Raw genomic sequence first — 15,872 nt, 5'->3', positions numbered from 1 at the left:
CATATATATATATATATATATATATACTCACGAATTCGGGACGGGGTATTTTGCTCATGAAATTTTCTAAAATCCTTATACTTTTATATGCCTATACTTTATACACTGTATAAAATTTCAAAAGTGGGATTTGACTAATTTAAAGAAATAAAGTTAAACCGATCGCAGGTTACAACGCCCTATCCCGTCATATACTATACATAGATATTTGAACATCTAATCGCACGATTATCCAACATGCAACAGGAGTACGAATTGTACGATTTTTTGTCATTCTTTTTACTTTATGTAAAGAATGAATGCCTGAAAAGTGACATAAAATGTCCTGTTCCATTTCAAACCGATGGAAAGTACTTTAAAAATAAGTATAAAATAATCTATTCATAAGGAATTTCGTGTACAGTATAAATTTATACATAATAATTGTGTGCATATATAAAAAAGACTACTCATCAATTAAACTGCGTAAATATATATGATAAAAATTAATAACACCTACTAACTCATAATCCGTTTCACAAACTTTACTCTTGATTCCGTGGAAGAATAAAAAGAAAACAAAAACAAAAAAAACCAACCCTTACGCCGATGTGCTGGTAAGAGTTTTGCTCAAATAATTCGGATATGTAGTTGCAGCCATGTTCCTTTTCTCAAATTCTTTATTTTTGTTTAACTAACGATATCGTTGGGGAAGAAAAATGACTTACAGTAGAATATAAATTGTTATTTTACCGGTGATATCTGTAATTACAATGAGCATAGGTATAAATATTATCTATCGGTATGTAATACATACTTCTATAAATAATACAAACAGAAGAAAATATGTATATATGAATATAAAAATACATATTAATTTTAAATGCCAGTTGTACAGGTATTTTTAAGCAGGATAAATTACTTGCCAGTTACTATTACTATATATATATATATATATATACATATAATATTTGTTATGTATATATATGTTCATATTTTACTAGACTGAACATTTAAGTACAGTTTAGTCCGGGAAAGATTTTCACTTTAAATACAACATAAGGATAAATTGTTGTTTATAATTTTCTTTTTTTCTTAATTCAGTTTTGATAATATAACTATCGACGATAGTCCATATATAGAAGAATGATAACAGAACACAAAAGATTATTTCTCGTGTGAGCATGAAGATTGAGATTTCAGTTGCGGGATGAAGTATTTTTCGTGACATTTCATGATACTTTAATTATTTTAATGTGTATCAGCAACATCGAATGGAATTCGGTCGATAACTTCACGGTAAAAATTATTACTCTAAAAATATTTTCCTATACTAATAATTATATTTGATTCAAATAAATTTTCGGAACTGTTGTAATTTTAATAGAGTTTATCGACGAAAAGTCATGATTTCGTTTCAATTGGACATCCGATTGAAGTATCTCAAAGCAATACATGCGGCTGAGAATGTGAATTATTTTTAATTGAATAGTATAATAATCGCGTTATACGCGATAGAAAGACAAGATAATGATTATACTTGAGTTTAACGTAAATGAACGGAAATAGATGAATAGTTAATTACTTAAATGTAAGGTACTAAGCGTACTTTGTTGGAGTATAAATTTTCGTTGAGGTTCTACAGCATACGAAATAGTTAATCACGACGCCGTTAAAAAAAAAAAAAAAATCGACGACATTAAGTTAGCAATTGTATAATGAATATGATATTTCTCACTGTGAATTATTTTTGCTTCTCTTTTACTCCGCAGTGTTCAACTTTCTCTTTCATATTTGTTGATCAAATTTTGCATCGTGAATATTTATTGAAAACCGTATGCAACAGAACCTCCGAACGATACGTAACATTATCCTATAACCATTTACCCGGTCGCATCCTACATATTATTTAACTTTTACCTCTATATATATGTATATATATATAGATATAAATAAATAAATAATTAAATAAATATTAAATGTAATGACTAAACATCGTAGTCCAAGAACCAAGGTGACAAGATGATATTTGAGCTAACGTGTATCGACACTATATATATATCCGTCGCAACTTGGAAGATTTGCAAGAAAACGGAGAATAATTCGAAAGATGAATGGAAAAACTTGGCAAAGTCCTTTTCAAATGGTCAAATTCAGTAACGTATAGACTGAAAAATAATACGTTGATACCGTAGATTTATAGGACCTCGGTTTTAACCAGAAAAAAATCGGTTTTGTGGATATACTCGTCGACTCAAACACTGAATTTCAAACACTTGTATGAATAACTGAAAAACTATAATGAAAAATTAATAATCCTTAAACAACGTCTATACTTATATAGGCGGTGAGCCTCGAATTAGCCGTAAATTAGGTATATATATTTTAACACGTGAAAATCTATGTATATAAAAATTGAGACATCTTTCCCCAATCGGGTATAAATGTCGAGCGAGTCGACTGATTTAACCATCTTAACTATTTTTAAACCGGATAGAATAAAATAACAAGATTAGTATCGGTATAATCCAATCTTAATTAATACTACTATTACAAAATCTAATTGTAAGAGAAATTGTTTCGTTAATCGCTCGTCATTTGTGGCGGGGGAAAAGGCGTCGTCTGAAGATATGAATCTTTATTTTATCTCCTGTTTCGGGAGAAAACAGAGCAGTGGTCTATAATGTCCTAAGAGTAGAAGCAAGTCTTGGAGGTTTTTTTATGCGCGTTACTGCCGAACGGTCCAACGATTCCTTTGTTCGGTAGTTTACCGAACGGTCTTAAACGGAGGCAAACGTAGGCCGTGAGGGCAAAGGATACGAGTAGAATTGCGAGGAGAACGATGAGCGTGATGGCGAATCCGGGTGTCGTCATGCATATGAGACTCGAATTGGCGGCGTGTTCCTTTGCCGGAAACACCATCGTCGGTCCGACCACGGAATCGTTGCTCGACTCGTCGATAGCGAAGGTTAAATCGCCGGTGGAAACAACCCGGATGATCCTGTTGACGCCGACCTCTTTCTCGGGACTAACCGCGACCTCGCGAGACTTTCTCCTGCGCTCATCCCTCGGTCGTCCGGCCGTTGCCTGGAGGTAAGCTTCGAGAGGAAGCGGATGAAGAGGCGGTGGTCCGTAACCGGACTCGGGATGGATCACCTGGTGGTTCTCGATGTACGTCGACTGCGAGTCGAGGAGATTCGACTCGGAGCATTGGTCGGGGCACTGGTACCTGCAGATCTGAATGGTGCACTGGAAGTGGACCTCCATCGAGTCGGGGAACTTGAACGCCTGGAAGTGAGCGTAGGAGAGAACGGAGGCGCTAGCTCCGAAGTTTTTGATCTTTGTGAAACGGGACATCAGCTTGGGCCTGGTTATGCACCCCTTCTGATCCACCAGCTGGATCGGGGCGCGCTTTCCGTCGTGAGCCATGCAGTTCCGGACCAGCATGTCGAACTTGGAGTCGTCGTCCTTTATGGCAAGGACCATAGTCATCGTCTGACCGATCTTCACCAGTCCGGATACCTCGGAGGCCCAGGGTCCCTTGCCCACCTGGATCTGCATCCAGCAACCGACGTTGTCCCCGGCGAAGTCGGTCCGCACGACGTCGAGCATGTCGACCGGAAAGGGCCTGAACGTGACCGACTTCTCGTACTGGTCGTGCCACGTGCACCGGAGCTTCCTGGCCTGGTCCCATACCTCCTGAACCTGCGGATCGTACTGCACGACTATTATGTTCTCGAAGTATGTTCCCGAGCCTGACTCGGCGCCGTAGCCGTATAGTCCGTTCTCCGTGTTACCGGCCGTCCCGCAGGCGTGGATGCTGATCTCGAAGTTGGCCGATGTCCTTCCGAGGCCGGCCGGAAGGTGAACGCAGTTCACGTTACTGTAGTGACCCTTGCTGAAGACTATGCCGTAGAAGGGCTGGTCGAACCCGAGGTATACCTTCATCAGGTTCTTCTCGCACTTCACGTCGAGCGATATGATCTTGGGCATGTCCGGCGTTGCTACCGGCCAGGAATCGCCGCCCGAACCAGAATGGGACGTGTAAACCTTGTCCTGAGCCTCCGTTTGACCCTTGGACGGCAAGGGGGGTGGAGGTCCGTGATAAGCGACGTTGTGATGAGGCCGGGGATTGGATAGGCCAAGACTGACGCGACCCGGATGATTCCGTACCTGACCGGTGTTGTAATGACCACCTCCGGCGGTATTTTCACCGGTCGTCTCGAGAGCCAGCTGGTCCGAGCTGCCAAGCTCGGTGTCCTGCCGATCCATCGCCGATTTGTCGTTCCGATTGTCCTCTCCGGGCACGGCCTGTATCACCTCGACGTCGTCGGAGCCGGCCAGCTGAAAAACGAAGGACACACGTTTACACACGGAGTTCACTACCCGGCGGATAAAGGCCGGAGCTATAAGGAGGGAAGGAAACGGGGAGGAATCGAGTCTCGAGGAGACGCCTGAGGTTAACACCGATAGTCCAACGGCGTGACAGAGGAGCTGGATCTTCTCGACGAGGTAGGGATGGGTACGTACAAAACAGGAGCATCCAACACGTCGCACATGACCCTCAGGCATAACGGATCAACCGACCGACCGACCGACCGAATGAACGAATGAACGACCACCGTGCCATCCTCGGCGCAGGTCAATCGGCCAGCAGCATCGCTCACTTCGTCTCTCGTCCCGTGAGCTCGCGGATCAGCTCTCGGTGCTCACGCGTTCCTCTAACCCAATTAAAGACCGTGCGATTTATGCTCGCGAAGCTGGCCCGGGGAACGGGCACACGGGAATCAAAGGACCCGCTCCGTCTGGTACCGGCACATCAGGCCGCGTACCCGCTCACCAAAACCGGCTCTAATTTAATAACAAACGTGAAGGTGAACCGCGGCTTGCCCACACACAGCGATCCTTCTTTCTTTCTTTTATTCTTTCTCTTTTTCTTCCTACCCGCGATGCGCCTCGAGCAGACGCTGTTGAACAAGGAGGTACCACCGACCGACCGACCGACCGACCGACCGGCGTGGCCTGACTCCAAGGAGGAAACTCGAAGCCCTTAGCACTGGGTCAGACAACTGGATAACGGCAACGCTACGTGGCCTCCCATGGATATAAGTACATAACGCGCGATATCTGGGTTACATAAAGCTGTTATAAATCGCTCGCGTACTCCCCATCATCCAGTCCAGTATACTGTAACCCTTCGTTCATCCCGTTTACAAAATTTTCCTTATTTTTATACTATTCGATATATTCTTCACGCCTATGTCTCTAATCGCCGGAATTTATACTCTAGTGGCAGAGGCGTTAAAAGCCGAATTGGCCGACGGTGATGCAGGTCCGCAATAAATCATGTCAGTTTACAGCGATCGCCGTGGATGATCGGGGTGTATCGAACGAAATTGAGGACTATGCAGCCGATCTATCGATCCGTTCTTACTTTCTTACACGTGCTTCGCACGCAGCCGGTCTCGATTATTATGTACAGAAATACGTGGCATCGGGGCATCCTAGTGAGACATCAATCATGGCTAATAACACCGCGAGAAGCAGCGTTGAGCGGTAGAAATGGGTTTTTTTCATTACTGCGTCGTTTTTTCTTCTTATTTTACCAAACCATCGTAGTGTTGAGCAAAGCTGGAGGCATGAGAATCTTCAAAGGTGCCTATTTCGGATCGAACCTGCAGATGTAATGCCCCACACGCGTACACTTTTAACTTCCATTGAAGAAGAGCTCTTCGAGCTGCACGATATACAACGATTGAGAGAGAAACGGCGGTGAATGGAAAACAGTTCTGTATACATACGTGGAATGGATAGTGTCGGTGGGAAAGGTATAAAGACGCGAACACAGCTGAGCTGAGAGCGTTATACCTCAACCATAATCTTATACGTCTGGCGCTTCTTCAGAAGCGTTCGTCACACCTGCAGCTTACAATCCAGCGACGGGTTTGTCCGTTTGTTTTCATTTCCTTTTTGCCCACTCAACAACCTCGTAACATTGAACAGAAATTCAATAGAAGAATCCCTAGTCGTCTCTCGTCTCACGGTACACCAACGCGACGTCCGGAGTGATTAATGACCGCAGCAGCGAAGCGTAATCGAAGTTACAAAAGGGTTACTGGAAAGTAGGCGAAAATAAATGCTCAACAGCTTCTGATCCTAATCGAGATGCATCGACAACGCGTCATGTATACTCGTCTATTTCCAATTCGGGACCAAAATGTACCCGATGAATTTACTGCAATCCGAAATCCAACTGAGAAGAATTTCAGATTCTGGCGATCAGTTTGTTTCCTCGCTTTTGAACGCGTGTTCTACAAAACCAATTCACATACTCAAACTGGATCCATGAGAGCTGCACGTAACAGCAAACGACGCGACGTCTCGTCTGGAGACTGTGACACGGACGACAGTTAGTGATCGGTTACCTTCAATTGGATTCAAGCTTCTCCGAGTAGCTAAATTTCTACGAACCGAGAACCAGAGGAGGAACACAACCGTAGCTAGGTAACTGAACCCCCAACAAATCCAGATTACGACTGATGGTCTGATCAGTGTGCATTCCGCTCTATGGGGTCAACGACAATATTTTTTATTTTTTACGTTATGCAAATATTTTCCATTGATTACACTTATGGAATATCATGAAGGGGGGTTCAGTCCACGATCGCTTCGCGAAGGGCGTTAAAGTAAAGAATCGAAATACTCACTCCCTTGAAGAGAAGACAGGCTAGGACCAAGTGTATGTGTAACCGCATCGTCTGACGTTTTTGGTTGCACCGTAGGAGCTCGGATACGGACTCTGGAAAACAAATGTTTCAAGTTGTTAAATTTTTACGAATTGCGCTTAGGGAGACGAGGATTAATTAAATATGGATTCGTTTTTACTCGCAGGGGATCTTGAAAGATGGGCTTTTAATTACCGCCGCGCCGACCATTTTTCTTCCATACGTATATGTATAGGTAGATACGTCTTCCAGCTAATCATTGCAGATGGGTATACCCGTAGGTGCAGATTTAGTTTTTATCTACAAATTGAGATTTAATTAGTTATTTACCGTACAGATTCCTTTAAATGGAATCATCATCATCGATGCGCGCAACCAAGAGTACGAAACCCACAGCAGGGTCTTCATTATAACAATATCGTCGATGTATCCTAAACTGTAATTAGCGGATTCCGTGAAAGACGTACGCTTTGCAATTGCATCTGAGGCAGAATATTTTAACGCGTATTCTTGCAGTTTTTTTTAATTTTTTTCTTCTGTTTTTTTTTCTCTTTTCAATAATTTTTCCTTTCTCTCGTCATGTCTTTAAGACTCTCAAGTTGTTCCATTAACCTTCTAAAAGCTTCAATTTGGCCCACACGCGGCACGATCTTCCGACGCACTAATGGTTTCTCACACTATTTTCGACGCGTTCTTTTTTCTTTTTTTGTTCATTTTCATTTCCTCATTATTTTTATTTCTAATTTGCTTCTCCCTCCTCCTTTTGAGGCATGCTTCCTTCCAATCCTCGATGGGATATAAATCTCAAGTTTATTCATGATCCCCCTGTCGGGACGACTTGTGGTATGATTTACCTCTAGCGGGGAAGACCGTTAGCTCTCACTTGTCGTTTCGGAAATATAATTATTTTCAAGTTGATTTGTGAATTTGGGTTAACGACTCAACCAATCATCACCGCGTGCTCTCGCCTCTCTCTCTCTCTCTCTCTCTCTGCTGCACAATCTTAAACTATACATATGTGTATATATATAGTATATATATATATATATATATCCGGCCACTCCTTCTTTAATTCGGCTCGAGATTCCTCTCGCGTTTTAGTCGAGGTTCCGAATGACGAACGAAAAGGAAGAAGGCAAAAGAAAAAAAGTTTACGCCTACCGCAAGATAAGGATATCATTTAATCGATATATGCTGGCATGAAAAATGGGCCGGAGGGATGACGGAATTGACTTTTTATACGGGAAAATTCTTTAACGAACGTGAGGTTCGTTGAAATTCATGAAACGACGCGTAAAGAAATCGTAATGCAACTTCCAATCCGCCAATAATGACGGGCAGGTATCGGTATTCCAAATGTGCAGATGACCCATGCCGCCGTTGGGGAATTCTTGACAAGTTTAAAACAAGAGTGTGCGGCATATATATCGCATTGCTATTCAGGCACGAAGAGGCAGCCCGTAATTAGCATATGGGAACGTTCGAATAATAAAAAAGGAGTACAATGTTCCCCTGAATATGCAAGCATTTGCCCCACAAATAACTATACCTACATGTCAGTCGCACACCTTGTTACGTCAACAAGTCGAGGAGCCGGGTGTGTGTATATTTGCTTGAGTTACTTAGGCGGCTCCTCTGGACTCTGGGCCCAACTGGTCCCCCAGCCCGTTCGGCGCCGTCCGTCCCACCTTTTATCTTCTACTCATTATCAATCGGAGATGAAAAGTGTCGTTACGAGATTCGGCCCTGATTATTTTTATTAACATTAAAATCTGGCCCCGAGCTTCGACTTTGTATCGGAGTAAGAAGATGAAAAAAAGTCTAAGAAGAATTGGAAGAAAAAAAAAAAAAAACAGATACAGAGAAAGAAAGAAAGAGAAGGACTTTAGAAAAAGAAATGAATTCAGAGCATCGTACCCACTGTCTGTCACACATGTTTCTACGACTATACCCATGATCTTTCGATCTTACGAGCCAACAATACCTGTCGCATTAACACGGCTTACCGAAGTCTAACGGTGAACAATTTCCTCACTCTCCGGATCGTACGGCGGTATAATTTTATGAATGAAAATTCTTTCCCGATCCTTTATACGCCGCCGCCGCCAATGAATCGGCTATAATTTGTGCGATTCCAGGCGTTCGTTAATCCGGAAAAGAATCCTGCCGTTTATCTCTGTTCAATGACCTCGCCGCGCGGTTGGGGCATCCACGTGGCCCAAAGGCCATTCCGTATTTACAATACCTTCTAAACACGAGGAAGGCGGCTGGCAGTCGAGATGACGCTGGTGACCCACTGGTCCACTGGCCGTATCGTGCGCGTCGCGAGTCGTGAGTCTTATAAACGAGTCGTGAGAGGAGCTATTGGGATACGGGTACGTTTCGGAGCTCAGATCTTATCCGGATCTCGCCGAAGGGACCTATCGACGAAATTAATCATTCGATAGGTCAGAGGAGTGGAGCGGACTGGTTGACAATTGGATACTCGCGTCATTTTTCGAGTTTTCAACCTTTTGCGAGGCGCTTTCTCTCTCGGTTTTTGGTCCTACGGAAAACGCCAAGTGATCGGACCGATTCCGCGTCTGGACAATAACGTGGAGCTGTTACTGCCCATCAGGCCCTTCGACGATCGTCGTTAATTACTACGAATTCGTGACCCAGAAACCATTGCCCAGGTGTTGCAGCCCCGGCTGTGGGAACACGTTCACCGTCTACTACTCCCCGAGAGGATGTAATTGAAGTGACAATTAATGATCGTTGGACGAACGTCGATTGATTTGAAATTCGTAAGCCATGCATCGGCTCGTTAAGACGCTGTTGTACGGCCTAAACGGTCGTGATGGGCGACTAAACACGCTGACGTATGCCTGCATCCTCTTGTGAGAAATGATCGTAGGATAGGCTGCAGCCTGTATTCTCTCTAAGTGTATAAGTAGGAAAGTAGGCGAAGTAAGTTGCGCGGTTGGCATTCGCGGATATAATACATGTCCGCCTTGGAGCGTCGAGCATTCCTTCGACCAATTGGCAATTCGGCTACCTTCCAACTCCTCGCCTACTTTGCGCGGTTGCTTCTTGTATGCGCGAATTTCATCATTTACTTCCCGTAATGACGCCAAGTATACATACACACAACTACGCGGCGGACATCCTCCGGCGTTTATGCCGGTTCCACGTCGATAAATAATAATCTCGAACTACCCCCGGGGCCTGCAGGCGGTAGCTCACCGGGTATAAGATGATCCTAAGATGTGGTAAACATGTCACGATCCGGTCTTATGATGCAGTAATAAATCAACAACCGCTGCGGTATAACTGCTCGTTTATTGCCATCCCATATCTTCCAGTCGGGGACGATTTCTTTTGAATTATTCATAACAGTGACGAGATTCCGCAGTCCGATGAAAAGTCTTACTTCTGTGGAAAAATTTGTCTGGATATTCGAAGAGAATTGTTTTATCGAAACTCTTCCAAAGAGTTCCATTATTCAAACGTACTCTGCAAAATATTTCCAGACCATTCGACTCGCAGATTAATTAATTAAATTACTAAATTGACTTTGTTCGTCCGCAAATCGAGTCTATTTTTACGGTTAACGTTGGTTAATTTTGGTCCCCCAAAGTATTTTGCAAGCCGAGCAACAAACCCTGTAATTCCCGAGATTGATTAACGACGATAGGAAATGATAAAACGACCAGCCTACATTCGACGTGTCTAATTTCGAATGGAAATAAATTAGTGTGTCCAGCTGCCGGTTTCTTCGGTACGTTACAGATGTTGAAAACGGAGGCTGCTCGGACATGACGAGAAAGGCCATCGCGCGTTATGGCAGTGCCGGAGGATTTCAAGTAAAGTAGGACCAAGAGATCTGCGACCGAGAACCGATCGTCAAATATACGCATAACGGTTTCATTGATGAAGTAATACGCAACCGACAACCTCAGCGGCCTCGGCAACCGGTCGCTTTGACCGAATGAAAGCTGCAAGGTCTCTTTTCCCTTGTCGTGAAAAGCACCGATGCGCTTGTGGAAACGAGCTTCCGAGTCTTCTCCGCATCTCTCCGAAGTGTTGCAATGAAATTTACACTACTTGCGATAAAATTTCGAAGGAATTACAACCCGGCGATCTTTGCGAACTTAACCGTGCCATCTGCAAAATGTCTTTTTCGCCCCGGGCTTTCTTCCTTCTCCTCTCTCTCTCTCTCTGTACCGCGTCTTTCGCTATTGCCTCTTCATCCTCTCTGTCTCCATTTTTCTTCCTCTCTCTTCGGTTTGATATAATCATCAAATATTATTTGCGGGTTATACACTGCGTGCCGATCGGTCGTGTTCCACTTTCGTGTAATACGCACGTGATAAAAGTTCGACGACTGCACATCGGATGAAAATCAACTTTCATACCCCGAGCATCGAGTCAACTTGATACGAAATTCCCGCTTCAATCGTACTGTGATTTACGATTGAACCAGCGATCAAAAATGACAACCGCTATGAATGTTTAGAAAATTTGGTGAAAAATCGCCCGACTCGACGATTCAGATTCGGATGACACTGTTGGTGAAATGGATCGTCACTTCGATGCATCGCGATTAGATTATTTAAATAGATTCCCGACGCGTGCAGTATCGATAGATACCTATACATGGTAGAAAGGAGCGGCTCGCACAATAATTTATCACCTTTAAAGATATTTTGGTCAACTGTTGGCGACGGTAAAACATAACGGATTGGACATTTACACAATTCGGTTGTACCGATCGAACGGGAATATATTTTATATATAGGTATGTGTCACAGTCAACAGTGTCCGGTGACACCAAAAAACCTTTAATTAACCTTAGGGTACACAACCGTAGACTCGGAACCAGGTTCGCGGAACTTTTCTTTCTCGTTTAAACTCGTGACCAGTTTAACCGATGGAGTAAATATGGAGGTATGTGTACGCACGCGAGCTTACGCGTTATGTCGAGAGACATTTTTTCCAATTTCCATTTCATTCGGTCGGCTAATTTAAATACAAATTATATTCACACACGAACAATTTTTACATAACTCATCGGGTTCGTTAATTTCAGTGTCATTTAATCTTGAAACTCTTGTACGTCGATAAGCGTAATTTTCAATCAACGTTGATCAAGTCGAGAAAATGATGATAAAATTGGTCAACAATTCAAACTCTCTCTCACACCGATTAATTTCTCATACGGTTATCAAATTGTTGCGAGTGCATAGATGTTTAAATAGACGTATTGTGTGGTTTTTATTTCACATCACGGGATATTTACTTCGAAGTTGCATCCCAGAAATTATTACCAAAAGTCGGACTGCGGTAGCGAAAGAAATTCGGTATGAAACAAGGAGTTCCTTATTTATACGTCAATCATTTATTTCCTGTGTTCGGAATCCTTGTTACACAATTCTGTAGAGAAACTCGACTGGATTATCAACGTGCAAAAAAGGGGCCCATCTTATTTTACACTGAAACGAAAGTGGCCGGATGAGTCTAGCCTTGCTGGAGATCGAGAGAAACGGGAATACAGCGTAATGGTATAATTCAGAGGCGCCTGCATGCGCGCAGGTAGTCAGATACCTAAGTGGATAATCATAAGAGATAGGAAATTTTTCTCCAGATTGTTAAGTAAGCATCGCCGCGCTCCAATAATCAATTTTCTGTGCCATATTCACGCCGTAATATAACAAATCACACGACGTAGTCGAGCGAGCATTGGCAATTTCTATTCCTCTACACGCGTATATCGTTACTTTACATCGTACGTATGCTATTATTTCTTTTTCAAGGGAGGAGCGATGAATTATGACGCGGTGAGCCGTTTCCACGTACCTACATAGTTTCATCTGTAACGCCTTTTGACTAAAGACCTGATTAATTCGTCACGCCGGTTACCCACGAGTTACTTGTTAACCCGGACGCACGTTTACGCGATTTGGCATGCTTCGCGAGGCTCGTGCCCATCTTCAAGGTACGTGCTCAAAAAAGAAAAAAAGAACCCAAGAGGCCCAGAAAAGACGAGATTAATATCAAACAGTCTAACGAGACGGTACTAATTGACCGTGTCTAACCAACCGGCCGCAATCGCAACCGCCTATCGTGTACCAATTATTACGGCCGCGTGTGCTCGAACGCCAGTTTCCGAAAAAGTACAGACATTCGAGACATACTCGACACTTTGTACAATTTAATACTCGTTACGCGCTCTGGTTCAGGACGAGTTCGTACCTGCATCTTCTGCTCCCAAGAGTCGTTCACGGTATCATCGACACCAAGCTCAACTGCATGGTCAAACCGACATTGTGTTATTGGGACTTGGAAACTCGGCACTTGAGGAAACATGAACGAGCGATCACCCGGAAACGAAATCAAGCTTCCGACCGGCTACAGGATGTAACTTATTCTGGGGTGAAGGGGGCGTAAAACGATCCCTCGAAATACACGCGCAGACGGATACCTTGATTGGTCTTGATTGGTGGTACTCGATCCTCCCGGGACGAACGGATCAGGGTGGTCGGTGGTCGAGACGCACGTGGAGTGACACAAGATGCACTTAATAATCACAGTGATAACGTTCGCGACCCTGGATCATAGACGGTCTATCGATACCCGGGCACAAGTGACACAGACACTGAAACGTTGAAACGCGGACGAATGGTGTCGAGTACGTCGATATCGTCCCGCGCCGACCTCGAGGAGATGAGAGACCCTCGGACACTGCTGGATCACAGGTACGGGAACAGGTGTTGAGGCGCGAGCGCGAAGACGCGGAGACGCGAGGGCGCGCGAACCAAGAATGGGATACACCTGTCCGATATACAGACTATATCTACTACAACTCCGTGATCCGCCTCCTGACCCAGACACGCTGGTACAGTTATATAGGTTCCTCGGGCTGAACCGCGAGGAGCGTAAGCGCGAACCTCCGATATCTCCTTATTCACCTGGCACCGTCGGTGTCTCTCCTCGATGCCTATCGGTGCACTCTGCATCCCGCCGACTCTTCTACCATTCGACTAACGACAACCCCGGTCTGCTGGGGGCCCGAGGAAATGGTCTCGGAAAGTCGTAGAATAGGCGAGTTTTTCTCACGGCTATAAGTCCCCAAGGACGTCTTTCGGGCGTAGAGGTATCCTTCGGACGCCGGAAAATGGGGCCTAAGATAATTGAGATGTGACCGAGACGTCTTTTTGACGACTCCGTGGCTTGGGCCATCTGGAACGCTTATCGCGACGAACTTTGAGGAATCATTTTTCTCAATTTCGCTGACTTTTTTCTTCAGTCCCACTTCTTCTTGGCTTGATGTAACTATAGATGTTCCGATCATCCGTGCTACCTTCGCGGTGAACGTTCGTGGCGAAAAAAGTGGTCTTCTTCTATACTTGGAATCCGTAATATGTTTCATCATCCGCGTGTTCCGTATCTCTGGTCCCGATTGCGAATGTAGGTCACGAGGAACTTGCCAAATTTACAATATTTTTGACCATCTTATTCGTTCGCGAATATTCAGGGAAGGGTGACGACTTTTTGGCAGGATTCTCACGACATTCAGGATTTAGAAAGCCGAGTTCCGCAAACATTTTCAACATTATTAACACTGTCATGTGAATTGGTAAAGTTTTTTTTATTCGATTAATGACATAGTCGCGACTCCAGAAGCAAGCAAAACTTCATCTACGTAAACTGCTAGATCCCTGATTTAAAGTTTTACCGCTTTTTCGACAAATTCCAGATATTATATCCGATGCTGCAGTCGTAAAAGTATCGCGAAGAAGAAGTTGTTTGAGCTGGTTTTGCCGGCGGTGATCAGAACTCGGTACATTTATCTATCGGGACTATCGATGCGGCTGACTAACGTTACCGAAGAAGCCGATCACCCTCAGCGTCAGTCGGTCTGGCGATAAGATCGACACGAGTCGATACAACACAGTTGCATACCTTAATTCAAATATTCCGTGCCCGTGCATTCATCTTTTTTGTTATTAATCTTACAAACGCACGCGCCTGTAATTGCTTTGCTATATCCTATTCCTTTTCCTTCCTCTCGTACAGTTTTTACAAACCTCTTGTCTCAGCATCGTCGCGTGTTTGCGCGGATCGCATTGTACCAATTCTTAAATTTTTTTGCACCGTATAAAATGATCCAACCGTGCAATCATGCGTATACAGAATCGAAACGGAAATGGGCGGGAGGGAAATTTGGCAGTACATGTAGCATCGTTAGAAAGGTTGCCGCAACGTGTTCTCTTTTCGTTTTTTTTTTTTTCCTCTCCGCCAGCAAATTTACCCCATGACTCAATGATATTTCTCCTCCGAGACCGCGTAACGAATTTGTAATATTATACGGAGCCCCAGAATTGTATTACACGGGGCTTGACCGATTGGAGAAAGCTTGAAATTTTCGAACATTCTGCCATATTTTATCATCGGGGCAAGGATCGACGGCGGGTATTTTTTATTTATTTTTTCCATTCCCATCACCAGCGTCAATATATTTAGTTGATTGAAAATTAACTACAAGACTGCGTCATCCGGGGCGGTTGGAAATATCTATGAAACATGTGAAATAAAGATTGCAGGTCGTTATTATGCAAATTTATTTATCTAACACGCACGATTCTCATTCCGATATATTTTATTTTAACCAAATTACCGATTCAAATCGTGAATTAAAAAGTAGGGTATGCCTGACTTGGATTTAGTAGGCATACGGACGGCCGGTCTATTGACCTAGTACGGCATCTATCCCACCAACACAATCTTCCAATCAACGTTCCCGATACCTTTACGACGTCTTTGTGATTTTTATACCGGAAATATTTGGCGTCAAACCCTCGCTGTTAATACATCTGTATGCGTTATGTACCATCGCCGATATCCCGTTCCTCGTGTATATAATACCTTACGTACATATGTATACCTTGATTCGTTCCTTCGACCAATAATCATAACTATAACCGCCGTATGCTACAATATTTACAATAACGAATCGACGCTGTAAAGGTTCAAGCGTGAATTTTCACGCTGATAAGTATGACGAAATGGATTAATTTTTCCTAGCAAATTTCATTAAAAATTATACAGGACGAAATGAATCGAATCTGAGCATTCCTCGAAAGAGGTTGAATTCTTTCGTTTAAACGATTATGTGTGATCAAGCGG

General features: G+C 43.6%; 1 protein-coding gene across 2 annotated transcripts; it reads right to left on the bottom strand.

Moving 5' to 3' along the window:
• Positions 1-62: 62 nt before the first annotated feature.
• dy (dusky) lies at positions 63-13,623 on the bottom strand. 2 transcript variants are annotated; one of them, XM_046624600.2, is made up of 3 exons: positions 13,168-13,623; positions 6,687-6,778; positions 63-4,323 (listed from the first exon to the last, which is right to left on the bottom strand). In XM_046624600.2, the coding sequence occupies exons 2-3, from the start codon at positions 6,732-6,734 to the stop codon at positions 2,668-2,670; spliced, it is 1,704 nt and encodes a 567-aa protein (XP_046480556.1). In that variant the 5' UTR covers positions 6,735-6,778; positions 13,168-13,623; the 3' UTR covers positions 63-2,667. The 2 variants fall into 2 exon arrangements, with proteins under 2 accessions (XP_046480556.1, XP_046480566.1); XM_046624610.2 differs by lacking the exon at positions 13,168-13,623 and adding an exon at positions 12,939-13,157.
• Positions 13,624-15,872: the final 2,249 nt, after the last annotated feature.

The sequence above is a fragment of the Neodiprion pinetum genome, chromosome 1, assembly GCF_021155775.2.
Source record: "Neodiprion pinetum isolate iyNeoPine1 chromosome 1, iyNeoPine1.2, whole genome shotgun sequence".
Taxonomy (NCBI): domain Eukaryota; kingdom Metazoa; phylum Arthropoda; class Insecta; order Hymenoptera; family Diprionidae; genus Neodiprion; species Neodiprion pinetum.
This window is presented reverse-complemented; position numbering and strand designations above follow the sequence as displayed.

Excerpts from the sequence above, each read along its gene's own strand:
- dy (XM_046624600.2), bottom strand. The coding sequence starts at position 6,734 with ATGCGGTTACACATACACTTGGTCCTAGCCTGTCTTCTCTTCAAGGGA. Across the intron at positions 4,324-6,686 it reads CCTGTCTTCTCTTCAAGGGA|CTGGCCGGCTCCGACGACGT; the intron begins GTGAGTATTTCG and ends TTCGTTTTTCAG.